The sequence below is a fragment of the Trachurus trachurus genome, assembly GCF_905171665.1.
Source record: "Trachurus trachurus genome assembly, chromosome: 16".
In the NCBI taxonomy this organism is placed as follows: domain Eukaryota; kingdom Metazoa; phylum Chordata; class Actinopteri; order Carangiformes; family Carangidae; genus Trachurus; species Trachurus trachurus.
This window is the reverse complement of record NC_139902.1, coordinates 34,820,927-34,842,194: the sequence shown is the minus strand read 5'-3', so window position 1 is coordinate 34,842,194 and position 21,268 is coordinate 34,820,927. Positions and strand designations below refer to the sequence as shown.

The 21,268-nt window shown below is 43.0% G+C and overlaps 2 protein-coding genes across 2 annotated transcripts in view; one reads left to right on the top strand and one right to left on the bottom strand.

The window, feature by feature from the left end:
- Positions 1-3,909: 3,909 nt before the first annotated feature.
- Positions 3,910-21,268, bottom strand: part of pmvk (phosphomevalonate kinase) — a gene marked incomplete at its 5' end in the record, with an annotated part of 187,148 nt that continues 169,789 nt past the window's right edge. The window contains 5 exons of the mRNA XM_083990401.1: positions 3,910-4,121; positions 5,086-5,215; positions 6,280-6,432; positions 6,535-6,598; positions 8,879-8,980. Coding sequence (XP_083846527.1) covers positions 3,952-4,121; positions 5,086-5,215; positions 6,280-6,432; positions 6,535-6,598; positions 8,879-8,980 — 619 coding nt within the window. The remainder of the gene's footprint in view (positions 4,122-5,085; positions 5,216-6,279; positions 6,433-6,534; positions 6,599-8,878; positions 8,981-21,268) is intronic.
- decr1 (2,4-dienoyl CoA reductase 1, mitochondrial) lies at positions 10,024-18,409 on the top strand. Its single transcript, XM_083989345.1, has 10 exons — positions 10,024-10,123; positions 11,435-11,637; positions 12,525-12,582; positions 12,871-12,957; positions 14,200-14,347; positions 15,089-15,188; positions 15,273-15,345; positions 15,468-15,614; positions 18,002-18,064; positions 18,159-18,409. The coding sequence occupies exons 1-10, from the start codon at positions 10,046-10,048 to the stop codon at positions 18,216-18,218; spliced, it is 1,017 nt and encodes a 338-aa protein (XP_083845471.1). The 5' UTR covers positions 10,024-10,045; the 3' UTR covers positions 18,219-18,409.

The following is a 21,268-nucleotide window of genomic DNA, read 5'->3' as shown; positions in this document are numbered from 1 at the left end:
AGAGTTTTTGCAGTGTAAGGGAGTTTAACGGTGACCTAACAACGACATTCCCTCTTCAACTAATCCACTAACAGCCGATCAATGAATCCGATCGGTTTTCTTCTGCCACTATAATCGATGATTGGTTGGTTAGAAACGACTTCCTGTCTGTCAGATGGGGCTGCAACATTCCGGGGTTTTTCAAAGTTGGAAAACTTTCCATGGGAATTTATGGGAATTAACGCATTTAATGCAAGTAACAACTTGAATATCTCTGCTATTCCTCAATCACATGCACACTGCTACTGCTACTGCTACTGCTACTGCGTACTTTTCTTCATTTGGGGGGGTACAGTAGTAATATTTTACTCAGCATTCCTGTTTTTGTTATTCAGTAAAATAATTAAAACTTGATAAAGTTTACTACTCACAAATAAATGAGTTGAAATGTTTTTAATTGTATTATTTTGCATGGATGTCTAGCTGCTTATGACAAAACTAAATATTTGCATTTATGTTTGGATATGATCCAGTTTGTTTAAATTATCCCCAATTTCCAGTTAATTCCCATACATTCCCAATAATTCCCATAAATTCCCATAATTCCAATGGAAAGTTTCCAAAATTCCCCAGTTTAACTTCCCATGGAAAGTTTCTGGAACTTTTCCCCCCCTCTGCAGCCCTAACCCTGTCAGCCAATGAGGCGTCTTGTCTGTGGGGGCGTGGCCTCACTGCCATATAAGGTGAAACCCAGCGGCCAATCACAGCTCGGTGTTTTCTACCGACGACCACATGATGAATAATAAAGTTTAAGAGATGTTTTTACCTGGACGCCGGTGATGATGATGTCATCACCGCGCCGATGCTGATGATGTCACAGCTCATTGTAATAAATCATGACAGGATTTTATAAAATAAAAGCACCGATCCTGAGTCGCTGCGTCCGAGTCCTTGTTGTTGTTGTTACCACGGTAACGGCACTCACAGCTGATGATGTCACTGATTCCTTCATTCATTAACGTATGTGAAGACGTTTTAACATTTAACAGCCAGACTGGATGAGTTGTAGATCTCTGTGATTCAGTTTTACCTCTTGTCAAAAAGAACATTTCAGATCCACAACTACGTTCTTCCTCTTTAACCATTCATGTGTCATTACAGATATCTACAGTTCAGTTGCAGATATCCACTATGTGAATTACAGATATCTGTAACTGAATTACCACTAGTACTAATTCCAGTTTGAGATATTTACAACTTCATTCTGACTAGTCATAATTCCAGTTCTAGATATCTTTAAAGGGATAGTATCATTTTTTAAAGTGTGGTTGTATGATCTCCAAATAGCCCCTAAGTACTTTAATTGCAGTAGAAGACTCTCTGCACTCCTCCCGTTAGCAACGCCAGCCCATAATAGCCCTGCCCAGAGATTTACAACATACAGTGTTGTGAACAGACCCAAAGAAACGGCCTATTTTCACGGCCTAAAAGAGGTTTTACCTGAAAAAATACACAGTTCCATTGTTCACTATAATATAATTTTTTCCAGCCCTTCAAAGTGCAGGAAAAACACAGTTTTTATTTGGACCTAACCAACTGCTGATCAGCGGGCGCTAACCCTGGGCGGAGGGATACGTGAGTTGGTTAGGTCCAAATAAAAACTGTGTTTTTCCTGCACTTTGAACAGCTGGAAAAAATTATATTATACAGGGTTCCCGCGGGGTCTTAAAAAGTCTTAAAAGCATTGAATTTCAAATTTGAAAATAATACCTTAAAAAGTCTTGAAAAAGTCTTGAATTTTTATATTTGGGTCTTAAAAATTGTGCTGTTTGTAACTTCTCTCTATTTTTAAGTTTTTATTTGTCAATCGCGAATATTTAATAAAAAATAATGTAAATACAGAGAGGCGGAACTAATCATTTCGACCGCACTGCAATATATATATCAGGGATGTGATTTTTCCGGATTTATCCGGAAATCCGGATTTTTAGACATGAAAATGCGACCCTCGTAAATCATGCAAATCCGCTTCTTTTTTTTTTGAGAGGGGGTGTGGGGGGGTGGGGACCGGTGGACCGCCGGACCGCCATTATCCACCATTTAACCAGAGACGTTAACCCACACAGCCATAGGTGTTGATGTTGCCCCGACCACGGAGCAGTAACAAGAAGACGTAGCGGCGGTAGTCGGTAGTTTTCTCTCTCTCTTTTTTTTTTGCCGCGGTAGTGTTTGTTGGAGCGGCGTGGTGCTGCACGTGACGCGCTGACGTTAATGTGTTTCGACGAGCATTAATTCTATGTCCGAACCCGTTAAAAAAAAAGAAGAAAAGAAAAGCCCGGCTCGAACCAGCGCGTCCGGACGGGTTGGGCCGTCCATGCTACTTATAGAGCCCAAAAGAACAGTCCAGAGAGCCGAGGGACAGAGAGAGACAGCGCAGCAACAGGTGTGTGTGCGTGTGTGCGTGCGTGTGCTACCTGCTGAGGGGGCTCTGCAGCCACAGCTCCCCACTAGACCAGTTCTGAGTTCAGTTTAAGTTTCATACACTCCAGCCGTTCTTGCCATTACAATGATAGGAACCTCAGTCAGTACTAAATCTGCTTTTTAAAAATGATTATTTACTTAAGCAGCTACAAAAAATAGGCTATTAGACATGTACCACACATCTGGCTGGAAGGTCTCAATGGTTCAAGAACTCTTTTTCCATCATTAATTATTAAAATGGAGCTAAGTAGGCTACTGCATGTTTGTTTTCCTTTTAAATAAGTTCAATATCAAGTGCTAATTCCACCTGTCATAACTGGCTCTCTCTCCTGTCTCTCTCGCTCTAAGACACATTGAATGATCAAAATGATGAAGTTTATGTCACAGTGTGTGCGATATTCACAACACACACACTGTAATAATATCTGCACCTATTGATTGACATGCTGTTTTTGAGGGGTTTTTTTCTCCTTAAATTAATTGTTTAATATAAAGTGTCAAAATTATGTCATTGTGTGTAATGGCTGCACTGTTGCCATGTCGCGCTATGGGTCCGTATAATTTCCTGCTTTTTTGTCCTTGGCCAATCACATCCCTGATATATAGATACGTCACTGCAGACTTCATTTATGAAGACCCCCTGTTCATTTGCACGGTTACTGTGAACTGTTTTTCAAATAAACGCACACTGTGAAATTCAAGAATTTCATTTTTCTTCTTTGCCAATATGGCTGTAAAACAGGCCGACTAAAGTCTTAATTTCATGTATAAATGGTCTTAAAAAGGTATTAAATAGTCTTAAATGTAACTTTAAGAAACTTGTAGGAACCCTGATTATAGTGAACAATGGAACTCGGAAATTAAGTTTTGACCAGGCGAAATGACGTTGTAGATATCTGTAACTGGAATTATGACTAGTCAGAATGAAGTTGTAGATATCTCAAACTAGAATTAGTACTAGTGGTAATTCAGTTACAGATATCTGTAATTCACATAGTGGATATCTGCAACTGAACTGTAGATATCTGTAATGACAAACCCCATACACATGAATGTTACAGTGAAGGAAGAACGGAGTTGTGGATCTGAAATGTTCTTTTTGACAAGAGGTAAAACTGAATTACAGAGATCTGGAATAAAAACTCCCAACTATTCTGAATGTAGTTAGGACCAGTCAGAAAGACGTTGTTGATATCTACGATGTTCATTCCTGAGAGTCAAACTCTTTTAAATGTTAAATCCTCTAGTCGCCATAGTAACGTCTGATCGGCGTTTTAGGAAACAGAAAAACGAACACACGAGATTATAAAATATTTGATCCAACATTTTATTTTGGAGGGACAACAACTTCCTGTTGAACAGGATCGACCGCCGCTGCTGCTGTTACCACGGTGACCGCTGCTGCTCCTGTTACCACGGTGACAAGCAGGTAAAGGTGACTCAGACCGGTCTGGTCGTTGATCAGCTGATATGAGGAAGAGTTCTTGGTCGTCATGGAGACGGTTTGCTGGTCAGGCCTGATGATGTCACTGCCTGCTCTGCGAGCCTCAGGATTGGCTGCAGCTGCTGCTCCAGCGAGGGGGCGTCGGCCTCGTTGGTGATGAGCCAATCAAAGTCCACGCCGCCGTCCAACCCGCACTCTGACTCAGCATCGTCCACTCCTGAGAGACAGACAGACAGGTAGAGAGAGACAGGTAGAGAGACAGACAGACAGGTAGAGAAAGACAGGTAGAGAAACAGACAGGTAGAGATATGGAAGAATGATCCTCTTTAATCAAGTGCATAGATTGTCAGTTTGAGAGCATAATTTCAGCTCCTTCACGTGCTCAGATTTCTTCTCCTCATGCTCACATTTTGTGCTCGCACTTAAATATCTGCTGCTTTCTTTCAATGTGCTCAAACTCAAACATCACATGGCCGTGCTCACATTTCTCCTTCTTGCACACAAACATTTTGCTCGCATTCTAATGTCATCTAAATTGCGATAACTCTACCTAAATATGCTGGCGTCTTAAATAGGTGATGATTCAAATAGCTGGCTAAATTGGTGTATTTTGAGAGAAGCACTTTTACAAACTGACCACAAACAGACCATATCGGCTACCCGCCCCTACAGAGCACTGAAAAAGAAAACGAACGCACCCAAAGCGGCATCCGTCACATGATTGGCCACGGTTTAGCTGTCTCCCTATTGGCTGGCGTAACACAATATATTAAACGCACGGCAGGTCAGCTTTGAGTCTGAGCAGCACCTTGACCTCACACGAATGTGATCTGAGCGCGTGCACTTAGATCTGAGCGCGAGCACAGGGCACATTTTTGAATGCGAGCAAACTTTTTGTGTGCAAGAAGGAGAAATGTGAGCACAGCCATGTGATTTTTGAGTTGGAGCACATTTTGAAAAAAAGCAGCAGATATTTAAGTGCGAGCACAAAATATGAGCACGAGGAGAAAAAATCTGAGCACGCGAAGGAGCTGTGTGAATGGAATAATGCTCTCAAACTGAAAATCTATGCACTTGATTAAAGATAGGATAATTCTTCCATATAGAGACAGACAGGTAGAGACAGACAGACAGACAGACAGACAGACAGGTGAACAGACAGACAGGTGTCTGTGTCTCACCTGTAGTGAAGCTCCATCCTCTCTGTTTCCTCGTTTCTTCTGAACTTTGAACTCTGACGCTTCGAGTTTGTCGAGGAAACTGAGACCAGAACCACTGGAGGTCGCTGAGGCGCCGCGCGTCACTCACCACCTGGCCAATCACAGAGCAGCATTACTAACCACCGACCAATCAGGGAGCAGCGTCACCACTGACCAACTAGAGCAGTGTAAAAGAGAGTAAGGACACCACCATTAAGGGTTTAAGGGTTTAAGGGTTTAAGGGTTTAAGGGTTTTGTGCCCCTAGTGGCAGGATGTGGGTATTGCAAAAGCGCCCAGAAAACCCATTCACTCCAATGTATGTGTGTTGCCCACTTGCTGGTAAATTGATGAAAACGGCCGTGTTTTTGTTTTTAGGTGTCTTGGTCATATCAAGTTATACTTATAATTTGTTTATTACAAAATGTAGATTGAAACATTAATGTAGACAACTGTTTTTGTTTTTTTACTCTCCTATGTGTTAATGTTTATCTGTAAAGGATCCTCAATGATGCTATTAACGTGGGTGATCTATAAATGTCCTTAAATTATTGAAAACACCACACTGCTCATTCACCAACAATGCAGAGATGTCAGTTCTTTTATTCCTCCACCAGGAGGCGCTGCCATTGGACCAATGCTGTCCTTACTCTCTTTTACAGAGCTCTAAGAAAAGCTAAGCACATCAGCATCAAGCCGAGGTGGAGAAGTATATTATCAGCTGTCTACCAGATAAAACGCTTTAAATGTCCAAAACATTTGCTGTGTTCACTTTATGCTACTTTATGTTAAATACAATACAACATGTGAGGTAGTGCAGTAAAGTACTGTAAGCCTGTTGTTACTTTACTGCACTGGTATGTCAAAAAACTGCAGTAACTGTATACATTTGTTAAATGGTCTTTTGAGTTTTATTACACAATACTTGCTCTGATCTTTTTGAATCCTTCAACCAACAAATACCCCAAAGTATGAAAAAACTAATAAAAAATAAAACTAAGCGTTTAGAAAAAAATAAAAACTAACTAAAACTATCAAACCTGCTCTAAAAACTAGTAAAAACTAAGTGAATTAGAGAAAAAGAAGTCAAAACTAAATAAAACTAAGCTATAATTAAAGGGTTAGCGTTAGGTAACCTTGGTCTCACCACCGACCAATCGGAGCACAGCGTCGCTCACCCAGACTGGTTGCCGGGCGCCGCTGGTTGCTAGGCGACAGAAGAAGCCGGGGTCGCGGCGGCGGCGCTCCTCGCCCCAGCGGATCATGTCGCCGCGGTAACGCTCCTTGTAGGGACCGGGACCCAGCAGCTGGTCCAGGTCCAGACCGTGTTCCTGAGGTGGTGGGACCAGACCAGACCAGACCAGCAGTTACCATGGTGACCGGACAGACCATAGTGATGTGATGTTACCATGGTGACGATGTGTAGTTCTCACCTGGGCGTACTGGCCTTTGAGCGGCCCGGACAGACGCAGCACGACGCAGACCGCCGGACCCAGACTGCAACCAGAACCAGAACCAGAACCAGAACCAGAACCAGAACCAGAACCAGAGAGAGAAGAGGATCAATGTGGGACATCTGTTAAATTCTGACTTCTGGTTTATCCACCTTTTTCCTTTTTCTGAACGTTGTGTTATGTTGTGTTTATTTATTTGATATGGACGTCACAGATACATTGAGACTGTTCCAGTGGACAGAACAGATGCTGCTTGAGTGTGTTTAGCACATGTGCTAATTTTCAACACCAGTCCATAGGCGGCTAATCTAAAAATACAGACCATCCTTACAATGGTCACGCCCACCTGAGATGAATCCTTCAGTGTCCTTGTTTGCAGTGTGCCATTTACACACTACCATATTGTTTTGTTTTTAATCTGTTAGTGCGTAGGATACTGATATGACCGTGACTACATTAATGGGTGAAATGTGTGTAGGCGGAGCAACATGGGGAGGGGCACCTATATGAGCTGTGAGGGTGTATAGGGGGCGGTCGGCTGGAAGAATTGATGGATGGCAATACTGTATTTTATTTTATTTTATCTATTTCTGTAACTGATATGATGGCAAATTGTATGTTCTGTGTCTTTGTTGAAAAACAATAAAAAAATCTAAAAACACAGAGCACAAGATCAACGAGAGGAGATTGAGCAACACAAATCATGATCTAACAGTAAAAATAGTAACATATTTATATTTATACATGTGAACATTGTTGTGTTGCTTTTAATCCTCTGTTAAAGGAGTTTGTGTCAGTCTGCAGGTTCAGGTGAGTGGGTAAAGTGTTCCATAGGTTAACTAACCCCTTTAACATCTAAAACGTAGCCTGTTTTGTCGGTTTTGTTCTTCTGGTGGAATTTTATGTTTACGTTTCCATGGTTTCGGTAGTCGTGGTAAATGCATGTTTTTTTTTTTTTTTCCTCAATGAAAATGTGCAAAAGGCATCTGGATCATCACAGCAGCTTTTAACAGTGGATATCACACAGACTGACATCATCCGTGTTAAAAACCAGCGTTAATAGATCCATGATGCGTTTACCGTAACTATGACAACGACTGAAAACCATGGAAACGGAAACGTACAATTCCACCAAACCGGCAAAACCGACTTCTTCCGGGTTTGACCAGAGATGAGGTTGGGAAACTGGTGGATGTTGCGATATGAAGCAAACTCTTTCATCTACATCCTGTACCTTTCTGAATATATATAATATATATATATAATATATAACATATTTAAACTCTGACTGCAAAGTTTTCTCAGCGATCTCCCTCTGTTCCCTGATGTGGGACAGTAAAAACTCTGTTTGAGAGTCATTTTCATTTACATGATGAAAGCTAGATTACAAACCAGTGTTCAATAACATCACTTATTGTCCTCGTTCTGCCTTGTTTACTGTTAATATTATGGTTTTCTACTGGTGACCTTTGACCCTTCGCTACAGAGTGGCCTTAGGGTCAACAACCTCATCCTCAGTCATGTCTCCCCTCATCCTGTCTTTTGTCCACTGGTCGACTTCACTATTTGGTTCTTCTCCATGTGAAGCCCTTTGAGACAAACTGAAACTGTTTATAAAAACAGGCTCTACTAATAAAACTGTCTTGTTTTCTTTCCCTGGTTTTGTCTCATTGCCTGACTCTTCTTTTCCACTGTGATCTGAAATACATTCATTTATATGATATATTTCACTGCATCAACATATTATAAACACATTTTGACAAAAAATTGCAATAATATTGTTGTTTTTAAATAAATTATGGCCTTAACATTAACTTTGTCCAAACCCAGCTATGTAAACTAGCATTGTGGTGGTCTTCAACAGGATGCCTCCGGTTTGAAGACTGTTCACTCCCTCCCAAACCTCTGATTGGACATTTGAGATGTCATGTGGTTTTGATCATGCAATAGTGAAGTGAATTGAATTGAATTGAATTGAATTAACTTTATTAATCCTGAAGGAGGGAAATTCACAACATCACAGCTTGTGTGAGCATTTACAAACATGTACAAACATTTACATTCACTTTCCTCTACAGCCTCTTCAGCTGAAGTTCCCACATGAGGTGAATTCATCCTAGTTTACTTTTAGCATCACAGTGAAATGATCAACTTTATCCGATGAGCTCAGCATCTGTTACCATGGTGATGTAGCTCACTGGCTTCACAGTTACAGTCCTCTGGTCTAATAGAGACCCGGTCCAGCTCTAATCGATCTCTGCCACCTTGTTCAGAACTTTTGATCAGAACTTCTGTCTGATCAATAATCGATAACGTTACTCACCGCTCCTGGATCAGGGTGGTGACGTAGTCTTTCCCAGACTTCCGCTTCCCGCTGAAAACCAGGACCAGTTCTGGTCCAGAGACCCGGTCCTGGTCCTGGTCCCGGTCCTCCATCTGTCTATCAGCTGCTTCCTGATCAATCAGCTGTTCCTCTGTGTTTCTGATCGATCAGCTGTTCCTCTGATCGATCAGCTGCTCTGCCCTACAATGGAACAAAGGGTTAAAACTCCTCAGAGCAGTTCTGAGAGAAATGAGTTTAAAGTATTGTTGTTGTCCAGTCAACTGTATTGAACTGAGGATTCTGGAAATGGGTCAAATCCTTGCTTTTGCTTTTGCAAGTTATTAGTCTAGCTGTGTAAAAATATTTAACTCTAACTTAACATTTGACCTTATTTCAGAGTTACCTCTGTCTGTCTGTGCATTGAGGCTAAATATAAGCTGGTCATACAACACAAGAAAGAGGAAACTAACTCCTATTGGTTCATAATGGTAGCAGCCTGTTGAACATCTATACACAGAGAGAAGAAGGTAACTCTAGTCACTGTGTTCTCTTGTTGTTTCACCACAGCTTTTTACAGTGAAAACCACCTCAGATATAAATATATCCCAGATAAGATCAAGTTGAGTCAAGATATTTGTCCACATGATGCAGCAGAACCTGCAATGTCCCAAAAATGACAAAATCTCATTTTTGACAAAAAAAAAAAAAAATGAGTTACCCCTTTATTGTGTTGTAGAGCAGAGTTCCTCTATGTTCCTCTGTGTTCCTGATCGATCAGCTGTTCTGGACCAGCGGCTCGCGCTCCGCCGGTCGGACCATCCGGTTCGATACCGTAACTGACCGAGCAGACCGGAAGCTCTTCACAATAAAAGCCCCGCCGGGTGACGTAGAAGCCCCGGACCGACGCAGTGGATCGATCAGACCCGGGATCGATCCAGAACCGATCAGCTGACGTCACCCCACGGTGTCGGTGACTGACGATGAAGTCAGTTTGTAGACCGAGTTTCACCGATGACGTCGTCTATTAGAGCCGTTACGGTAACACGTGATGTGGACTGAACCACTGAGAAGGGAGGAGAGGGGGGAGAGGAGAGAGTTGGTTTGATCCGGACTGAGCCACTGTGAAGGGGGGGGGGGGGGGGAGAGTTGGTGTGATCCAGATCCAAGATGGCGGCGCCGACAGCAGCAGCATCGAGACTCTGGTGCGGGAGGATGAAGATGATGATGAAGACGTCACTGCACAGGGTGAGGAGACCACACGGTGACGTCACAGGGGGACACGGTGACGTCACGTCATCAATAAGCAGTCTGGTTATTATGGTCTGTCGATCCGCTGAAGTCAAACCTCCTTCCTTTCCTGCACCTTCACCTTTCACCTACTCTCCTCTCCTCTGTGCACGAGCTCAGCGGGCACGAGCAGTTATTGATCACCAGGATCAAAGAGCTGATCAGTTATTAATGAAGTGATTAGTAACATTTGTCCCTTTGATCTGCAAACACAAACTGTTGTTGTTGTTGTTGTTGTTGTTGTTGTTGTTGTTGTTGTTGTTGTTGTTGTTGTTGTATTGACTCGATCCAGCGTCTCAACCTGTTTCCTTCTGGTCACACTGACCTGATCTGTTCCCTTCTTCTTCCTTCTTCCTTCTTCCTTCCTTCCTTCCTTCCTTCCTTCCTTCCTTCCTTCCTTCCTTCCTTCCTTCTCTTTTCCCTTTTCCTTTCCTCTGTTGCTCACCCTGAGGTTTCTCCTGGTTTTCCCTGTTAAAAGGGTTTTCTATGGAGTTTTTCCTCAGTGGATGTGAGGGTCTAAGGACAGAGGATGTTGTTATGATGGGATGTAAAGCCCTTTGAGACAAACTGGTGGTAAAAACGGGCTATACAGATAAAATTGCCTTGTCTTCTTTCCACAATCCTTTTACCCTTCCTCCCTTCCTTCCCTTCGTCCTTACTTCTTCTTCCTTCCTTTTTGACTGAATCTGTTGTTTCCTCCCTCCTTCTATCTTTCCTTCCTTCCTTCCTTCCTTCCTTCCTTCCTTCCTTCCTTCCTTCCTTCCTTCCTTTTTCCCTTCCTTTTTCCCTTCCTTCCTTCCTTCCTTCCTTCCTTCTTTCCCTTCCTTCCCTCCTTCCTTCCTTCCTTCCTTCCTTCCTTCTTTCCCTTCCTTCCTTCCTTCCTTCCTTCCTTCCTTCCTTCCTTGACCCAGGAGGAAACCAGTTGATTCCAAGTTGTGACATCACAGAAATGTTCATGTGAGGGGCAGTGCGTGGCGCAGTGGTTAAAGCGGCCGCCCCATGTAGAGGCTACAGTCCTCAACGCAGGCGTCCCCGGTTTGAATCCCGCGTCAGGCAGTCCTTTCCTGCATGTCATTCCCCCTCTCTCTGCCTCCCCCTTTCCTGTCTATCTCACTATGCTGTCAAATAAAGGCAAAAACGCCAAAAAATATACTTAAAGAAATGTTAATGTGTGTAACAACAGTCGGTGATGATGATGATGAGTCATCTCCATGGCTCCGCCCCCTTCACCACTGACACCTCCTCTCTCTCTCTCTCTCTGTGTTTTAGTCGTGTTTCCACAGCGGTGCTGCTCTCCGGTCCGGTCCCGGTCCGGTTCAGTCCGGGTTCTTCCCGGCGGCTGAAGGCCCCATGCTGCCGGCGGGAAGCTTCAAGGACAGGGTTGCCTTGGTGACGGGAGGAGGGACCGGACTAGGCCGCGCCATGACGACCACGCTGTCCCAGCTGGGGGCGCAGTGCGTCATCGCCAGCAGGTCAGAGTGAAACATCATGTGACTGAGTTGAAACTAGAAACGTTTTTATTGTGTTCAAACTAAAAGTATCCATCTTTCTCCGAACGTCAACAACGTAGCCTGTTTTGCCGGTTTTGCTCTTCCGGTGGAATTTTATGTTTACGTTTCCATGGTTTTGGTAGTCGTGGTAAATGCATGGATTTTTTTTTTTTTTTTCAATGTACATCTGTAAAGCGCATGGATCATCACAGCAGCTTTTAACAGTGGATATCACACAGACTGACATCATCCGTGTTAAAACCAGCGTTAATAGATCCATGCGTTTACCGCAACTATGACAACGACTGAAAACCATGGAAACGGAAATGTACAATTCCACCAAACCGGCAAAACCGGCTTCTGGTTTGGACCAACTTGTGGATAGACAGGCCGTCTGCCACTTCAGAGTAACAATACAAGAATACAGAAAGTTATCAGAAGGTCTGAAGGAGAGAAGTCTGAGTGATGTGATCTATGTAAAGACCAGCAGACAGATCGGTGATGAGTTCCACTTCTGTTTGAATGCAAGAACACATGTATTATATAACTAAGAGAAAAATACCTCCCTAAATACCATGTTGGTGGCCCATCTATGTTTAAACTCATTTAGTTATTCCAGTCTGATAAAACTAAAGTTCTTTATAAGCTGGTGCTGCTTCGTCCGGGCTGTGAGAACTACTCTGAAGCTCTGGCAGAAGGTCTGAGCTGTAGCACTGTTTCACTGTTTCACTGCCTGTTTGTCAGAGTTTATCAACGTCTTTTCATCATTCTTCATTAGGATCATGTTCAGTTAATTTAGTGGTGTGGACGTGTCCCCAGTGTAGATGAGGTCTGAGGCTGATCAGCTGTTTGTGTCTGTCTGTCCTCAGGAAGCTGGACGTCCTGCAGCAGACCGCCGAGGAGATCAGCCGCCAGACGGGAAACAAGGTGACACCAGAACCAGAACCAGAGTCAGGACCACAACTGGTCCTTGTATATTGTATTGTGTGGTATTGTGTGTACTATTTATTGTGGTGTATGTGGTGGGAGTATTTTATTGTATTGTTTCTCTGTGAGAGCAAAAACCAAGACACATTCCTATCAACTTGTTTCTACTTGTTGACATGGCAATAAACTTTTGAATATTGAATCTTGAATCTTGGACCGGTTTGACCCGGTCTGACCCAGTCTGACCCGGTCTAATCCAGTCTAACCTCCCCTCCCCTCTGTCTCTAGGTCCATGCGGTCCAGTGTGATGTCAGAGACCCCGAGGCCGTTTCTCGCTGTGTCGACCAGATCGAGAGTCTGACCGGACTTCCTGACGTAAAGCAACACACTGAACATAAACAGCTAAACACACACACACACTGAACATATTATATATAAATATATATACATACATACATACAGCTGTGTAGTAAATCTCCTCCTATCACAGATGTAGTTACTAACTATATAGTGTGTTCAACATGTTGTAGTGTTGTTCTAATTCTCTGCCATTAATTTCATCCACTATGTAGTGGACGACAAAACACCCACAATGCACCGCAACACTGAGTAAACAAGCAATGTACACTACTCCCGTATCCCACAATGCAATGCGGTCGTAGAAGAGCAAGCTAATTAGCATGTTAGCTAGGATTTCTTTAGGTTATTTAGCAGTAAACTCTTGGCTCCGTTTGCATGAGCAGCAGGAGTTGGGCAGCAGCATCCCAACAATAACAGGCAGCATTAAATCAATCTGATAAAGAAACTGTAGTAGAATATGGAGGAAATACCAGCTAACGAGCTAAGCTAATAGCCACAGCTCACGGTCGGGACACACAACAGCACTGCAAAAATTCAAAATCTTACCAAGAATATTTGTCTTATTTCTAGTCAAAACAAATCTCATTCTACTTAAAAAGTAAGTTAAGTTAAAATCAGACTCATCACATAAAAAGCAGCTTGTTTTTAGACACTTTTTACTTCTTTCAAGCAGATTTTCACTTGAAATAAGTAGAAAAATCTGACAGTGGAGCAAGTTTTTCTTTCTTATTACAAACACAAAAAAACTTGCTTTCACTGGCAGATTTTTCTACTTATTTCAAGTGAAAATTAGTTTGAAACAAGTGAAAATGATCTAAAAACAAGTTATTTTTTTAGGTTTTAGTCTTATTTTAAGTGGAAAGAGTTTAGTTTTGACTAGAAATGAGACATTCTGACAAGAAATAAGACAAATATTCTTGGAAAGATTTAGAGTTTTTGCAGTGGGTAGTCGACCAAACCAAACTTCAGATATTTCAACAGTTTATTGTAGAGAAACACAACCACACAGAATCACATCCTCTAATGTTCCAGGTTTTTATTATTTTATTTTTATGTGTCTGGTTTGTTCACATGATTCTCAGAGCGTCTGTTACGTTAGCACTTCCCTGTCACAGTATGACATCACAGCGTAGCGTATGACATCACAGTGCAGCGTGTGACATCACAGCGCAGCGTATGACATCACAGTGCAGCGTAGTGTGTGACATCACAGCGTAGCGTATGACATCACAGCACCGTGTCTTCTGATTGGTGCAGGTGATCATCAACAACGCAGCAGGAAACTTCGTGTGTCCGTCGGAGCGTCTGTCCCCAAACGGCTGGAAGAGCATCACCGACATCGTCCTCAACGGGACGGCCTTCGTTACCCTGGAGATGGGCAAGAGGCTGATCCAGAGTCAGAAAGGTCAGACTGGTTTATACTGGTTTATATACTGGTTTATACTGGTTGGACTGGTTTATACCGTTTTATACAGGTCTATGGTCTGGATCAACAGCACCTAAGCTGCTGTCGGTCCAGTCGTTTCTCATCGTGTTTCTCATGGTGTTTCTCATGGTGTTTCTCATCGTGTTTCTCATCGTGTTTCTCATGTTGTTTCTCATCGTGTTTCTCATGTTGTTTCTCATGTTGTTTCTCATGTTGTTTCTCATCGTGTTTCTCATCGTGTTTCTCATGTTGTTTCTCATCGTGTTTCTCATCGTGTTTCTCATCGTGTTTCTCATCGTGTTTCTCATGTTTCTCATGTTGTTTCTCATGTTGTTTCTCATGTTGTTTCTCATCGTGTTTCTCATGTTGTTTCTCATCGTGTTTCTCATCGTGTTTCTCATGTTGTTTCTCATCGTGTTTCTCATGTTGTTTCTCATGTTGTTTCTCATGTTGTTTCTCATCGTGTTTCTCATCGTGTTTCTCATGTTGTTTCTCATCGTGTTTCTCATCGTGTTTCTCATCGTGTTTCTCATCGTGTTTCTCATCGTGTTTCTCATGTTTCTCATGTTGTTTCTCATGTTGTTTCTCATGTTGTTTCTCATCGTGTTTCTCATGTTGTTTCTCATCGTGTTTCTCATGGTGTTTCTCATGGTGTTTCTCATGTTGTTTCTCATCGTGTTTCTCATGTTGTTTCTCATGGTGTTTCTCATCGTGTTGCAGGCGCCTCGTTCCTCGCCATCACCACCATCTACGCTGAGTCGGGTTCTGGCTTCGTGGCCCCGAGTGCGTCGGCGAAGGCCGGCGTCGAGGCGCTCTACAAGTCAGTCTGACCTTTGACCTTTCTCCTGATGTGATGCTGTGGGTGGTTGTCATGGTAACCCTGATACCTTTGTGTGTGCACCAGGTCTCTGGCTGCAGAGTGGGGTCGCTACGGTCACCGGTTCAACATCATCCAGCCCGGACCAATCAGAACCAAGGTAACGCTCACATGACCACAGGTGATGATGTCACCTGACCGCGGGTGATGATGTCACCTGACCACAGGTGATGATGTCGTTGTTTACCTGTTTGTTTATGTGTTGTTTGTTTGTTGTCTCAGGGCGCGTTCAGCCGCCTGGACCCGACCGGAGCGTTTGAGAAGGCCATGATTGGTCGAATCCCCACCGGTCGCCTGGGGCAACCAGCAGAGATCGCCAACCTAGCGGCGTACATGAGCAGCGACTTCGCCACCTGGATGTCTGGAGCGGTGAGTCAGACTGGATCAGTTAAAGGGATATGCCAACATTTTATTTTTTTGGTTGAAGAAAAAAAAAGTTTAAAAGGGATACGCCAAAAAAAAAATTTTGTGTCTTGCCTCACTCCCGAGTCCCCATCCTAAGCTAATTAGCGACTTTAGGTGGAGGCAGGCTAACACTACCTATACACTTCCAGTGTTTGAGCTAAGCTAATTAGCGACTTTAGGTGGAGGCAGGCTAACACTACCCATACACTTCCAGTGTTTGAGCTAAGCTAATTAGCGACTTTAGGTGGAGGCAGGCTAACACTACCTATACACTTCCAGTGTTTGAGCTAAGCTAATTAGCGACTTTAGGTGGAGGCAGGCTAACACTACCTATACACTTCCAGTGTTTGAGCTAAGCTAATTAGCGACTTTAGGTGGAGGCAGGCTAACACTACCCATACACTTCCAGTGTTTGAGCTAAGCTAATTAGCGACTTTAGGTGGAGGCAGGCTAACACTACCCATACACTTCCAGTGTTTGAGCTAAGCTAATTAGCGACTTTAGGTAGCAGGCAGGCTAACACTACCTATACACTTCCAGTGTTTGAGCTAAGCTGATTAGCGACTTTAGGTGGAGGCAGGCTAACACTACCTATACACTTCCAGTGTTTGAGCTAAGATAATTAGCGACTTTAGGTAGGAGGCAGGCTAACACTACCCATACACTTCCAGTGTTTGAGCTAAGATAATTAGTGACTTTAGGTGGAGGCAGGCTAACAGTACCTATACACTTCCAGTGTTTGAGCTAAGCTAATTAGCGACTTTAGGTAGCAGGCAGGCTAACACTACCTATACACTTCCAGTGTTTGAGCTAAGCTAATTAGAGACTTTAGGTGGAGGCAGGCTAACACTACCTATACACTTCCAGTGTTTGAGCTAAGCTAATTAGAGACTTTAGGTGGAGGCAGGCTAACACTACCTATACACTTCCAGTGTTTGAGCTAAGCTAATTAGCGACTTTAGGTGGAGGCAGGCTAACACTACCTATACACTTCCAGCGTTTGAGCTAAGCTAATTAGCGACTTTAGGTAGGAGGCAGGCTAACACTACCTATACACTTCCAGTGTTTGAGCTAAGCTAATTAGCGACTTTAGGTGGAGGCAGGCTAACACTACCCATACACTTCCAGTGTTTGAGCTAAGCTAATTAGCGACTTTAGGTGGAGGCAGGCTAACACTACCCATACACTTCCAGTGTTTGAGCTAAGCTAATTAGCGACTTTAGGTAGCAGGCAGGCTAACACTACCTATACACTTCCAGTGTTTGAGCTAAGCTGATTAGCGACTTTAGGTGGAGGCAGGCTAACACTACCTATACACTTCCAGTGTTTGAGCTAAGATAATTAGCGACTTTAGGTAGGAGGCAGGCTAACACTACCCATACACTTCCAGTGTTTGAGCTAAGATAATTAGTGACTTTAGGTGGAGGCAGGCTAACAGTACCTATACACTTCCAGTGTTTGAGCTAAGCTAATTAGCGACTTTAGGTAGCAGGCAGGCTAACACTACCTATACACTTCCAGTGTTTGAGCTAAGCTAATTAGAGACTTTAGGTGGAGGCAGGCTAACACTACCTATACACTTCCAGTGTTTGAGCTAAGCTAATTAGAGACTTTAGGTGGAGGCAGGCTAACACTACCTATACACTTCCAGTGTTTGAGCTAAGCTAATTAGCGACTTTAGGTGGAGGCAGGCTAACACTACCTATACACTTCCAGCGTTTGAGCTAAGCTAATTAGCGACTTTAGGTAGGAGGCAGGCTAACACTACCTATACACTTCCAGTGTTTGAGCTAAGCTAATTAGCGACTTTAGGTGGAGGCAGGCTAACACTACCTATACACTTCCAGTGTTTGAGCTAAGCTAATTAGCGACTTTAGGTAGGAGGCAGGCTAACACTACCTATACACTTCCAGTGTTTGAGCTAAGCTAATTAGCGACTTTAGGTAGGAGGCAGGCTAACACTACCTATACACTTCCAGTGTTTGAGCTAAGCTAATTAGCGACTTTAGGTAGGAGGCAGGCTAACACTACCTATACACTTCCAGTGTTTGAGCTAAGCTAATTAGCGACTTTAGGTAGGAGGCAGGCTAACACTACCCATACACTTCCAGTGTTTGAGCTAAGCTAATTAGCGACTTTAGGTAGGAGGCAGGCTAACACTACCCATACACTTCCAGTGTTTGAGCTAAGCTAATTACGGGCGATACGGCTCTATCTCCCTTGTTACTGCACGCACAGTGGAAAGGATGGTGTCTATCTGCTGGTCATGGACTCGGGAGTGAGGCAAGACACGAAAAGCATAAAAAATGTTGGCGTATCCCTGTAAGTAAAGTTCTGTGTCTTGGTTTAAGGTGGTCCGGTTCGACGGAGGCGAGTACGTGTCCATGGCGGGAGAGTTCAACGAGCTGCGCAGGGTGAGACGCTTCATCTGATCAACTCATGATGATGTCATGTTTAATGATGTAATGTTTAATGATGTCATGTAACATTAACGATGCCGTTGTCCAGGTGACTCCAGAGCAGTGGACGATGATGGAGGCCATGATCAGAAACACTAAAGGATCCTAAACCACACCCCCCTGATGATGTCATCAGGAGGAGACGAACCGACCAATCAGATGCCTCTAACACCGCTAAGCCTTTTTTATATGTGTCGATGATGTCATGTGACTGAGTTGATGATGTCATGAGACTGTCTGCACATGCTCAGTGTGACCAGATGTTTGACCAGATGTTTGATAATAAAACTAAACTGTTGTTACCTCCATAGCCTCCGTCTTTGTTCTACTTTTACTCTTCAGATGTTGTTTCATCTTTTCAAGATTGACTCAGCAATTTCTTCCCAATTCAGCATCGTTTCAACAACTTATTCAGCTCATTCAGCTTTCAGCTTTCAGCATTCACCCGTATTTCCTTCAGGAAATGCAGCATTCTCTAGTTTACTCATGTTGTGATATTTACCCCAAAATCATATATTGCTATAATGTTTGGGCTATTGACATTTGCCTCAGACATTTGATAAGTTTGTGACAATCAGATTAATAATGAAGCATGTAATCAACTTTTCTATAATTGGTGTAATTACTGTGTTTTGCTCTTACAGCCCAGAGAATGACATACACATGACAGGGGAAGTAGCAGATACACACACGGACTGAGTGTTCTGGTTGTTTGATAAACAACTGGGCTATCTGGTCTTGGTACCTAGTGTAACTGTGATAGTCAGCTGACGCAGGGGAAAGCTGACGAATGCATAGGGTTGTGTGTCTTGTCTTTTTCTCTTTCTCTCAGGAGCTATCAACAGCTGATCAGCACCAAGCATGAGATTGGGGTCAGACACGAGGTCATGGCGTATGGACTCCAGCCAATGAGGATGCACATTACATCAATTACATCATATCTTGCATTTGTGTAATCAGTAACTATAAAACCGGACAGGGACAGGAGACAGCATCAGACTTGGTGAACTGATGCTGCTGCGGCGTGTTGGTCAGGGAGACTTAGTCTGGTCCGGAGCTCTGTACACAATCTCTTTTCCTAGTTGATTCTTTTAAAAATAAATATCTAAAATTTTGTAACTGAACGTCTCCTGCGTACTTCATCAAACGAACACGCGAGTTCAAGGACTGGAACTCTTCACTAAGTAAAACCAAGGCAAAGTGCAGTATCTGCAATAAAACGGTCAACATTGGTCAGAAAGACAAACTACCAAACACATTTAATTCAGTCTGCACCTTTAACTGATCAGTTCTAGACTTGGTCGTTATTCATCATTTGATGCTTAATTCTGCATCGTTTCAACAACTTATTCAGCTCATTCAGCTTTCACCCCCTTCAGGGAATGAATTCTCTAGTTTATCTTTTCTTTTTCATGCACCGGTTCATCTTTGTTTTTTAATAAAATGAATAAATTCACACACTTTTACAATGTTTTTTAAGACTCAAACTCTTGGACAGCGAATTCAGAAAAAATACCTTCAAAATGTAAGACTTTATAAAGTCATGAAAAGACTTTTTAATACTTTTTAAGGGTCTTAAAGGGATAGTATCATTTTTTTAAAGTGAGGTTGTATGATCTACAAATAGTAGTACTACTATAGAACAGTACCATTAGAGCAGCAGCAGCAGCAGTGTAGTACTACTATAGAACAGTACCATTAGAGCAGCAGCAGCAGTGTAGTACTACTATAGAACAGTACCATTAGAGCAGTAGCAGCAGTGTAGTACTACTATAGAACAGTACCATTAGAGCAGCAGCAGCAGTGTAGTACTACTATAGAACAGTACCATTAGAGCAGCAGCAGCAGTGTAGTACTACTATAGAACAGTACCATTAGAGTAGCAGCAGCAGTGTAGTACTACTATAGAACAGTACCATTAGAGCAGCAGCAGCAGCAGCAGCAGTGTAGTACTACTATAGAACAGTACCATTAGAGTAGCAGCAGCAGCAGCAGTGTAGTACTACTATAGAACAGTACCATTAGAGCAGCAGCAGCAGCAGTGTAGTACTACTATAGAACAGTACCATTAGAGCAGCAGCAGCAGTGTAGTACTACTATAGAACAGTACCATTAGAGCAGCAGCAGCAGCAGCAGTGTAGTACTACTATAGAACAGTACCATTAGAGTAGCAGCAGCAGCAGCAGTGTAGTACTACTATAGAACAGTACCATTAGAGCAGCAGCAGCAGCAGTGTAGTACTACTATAGAACAGTACCATTAGAGCAGCAGCAGCAGCAGTGTAGTACTACTATAGAACAGTACCATTAGAGCAGCAGCAGCAGTGTAGTACTACTATAGAACAGTACCATTAGAGCAGCAGCAGCAGTGTAGTACTACTATAGAACAGTACCATTAGAGCAGCAGCAGCAGCAGCAGTGTAGTACTACTATAGAACAGTACCATTAGAGCAGCAGCAGCAGCAGCAGTGTAGTACTACTATAGAACAGTACCATTAGAGCAGCAGCAGCAGCAGCAGTGTAGTACTACTATAGAACAGTACCATTAGAGCAGCAGCAGCAGCAGTGTAGTACTACTATAGAACAGTACCATTAGAGCAGCAGCAGCAGTGTAGTACTACTATAGAACAGTACCATTAGAGCAGCAGCAGCAGTGTAGTACTACTATAGAACAGTACCATTAGAGCAGCAGCAGCAGTGTAGTACTACTATAGAACAGTACCATTAGAGCAGCAGCAGCAGCAGCAGTGTAGTACTACTATAGAACAGTACCATTAGAGCAGCAGCAGCAGCAGCAGTGTAGTACTACTATAGAACAGTACCATTAGAGTAGCAGCAGCAGCAGCAGTGTAGTACTACTATAGAACAGTACCATTAGAGCAGCAGCAGCAGCAGCAGTGTAGTACTACTATAGAACAGTACCATTAGAGCAGCAGCAGCAGCAGTGTAGTACTACTATAGAACAGTACCATTAGAGCAGCAGCAGCAGCAGCAGTGTAGTACTACTATAGAACAGTACCATTAGAGCAGCAGCAGCAGTGTAGTACTACTATAGAACAGTACCATTAGAGCAGCAGCAGCAGTGTAGTACTACTATAGAACAGTACCATTAGAGCAGCAGCAGCAGCAGCAGTGTAGTACTACTATAGAACAGTACCAT

What these genes read in the sequence shown, in the direction of transcription:
- decr1 (XM_083989345.1), top strand. Translation starts at nt 10,046, where the DNA reads ATGGCGGCGCCGACAGCAGCAGCATCGAGACTCTGGTGCGGGAGGATG. An exon ending in GCCGCCAGACGGGAAACAAG is followed by an intron (nt 12,583 to 12,870) that starts GTGACACCAGAA and finishes CTCTGTCTCTAG; the next exon opens with GTCCATGCGGTCCAGTGTGA. An exon ending in GTCTGACCGGACTTCCTGAC is followed by an intron (nt 12,958 to 14,199) that starts GTAAAGCAACAC and finishes TGATTGGTGCAG; the next exon opens with GTGATCATCAACAACGCAGC.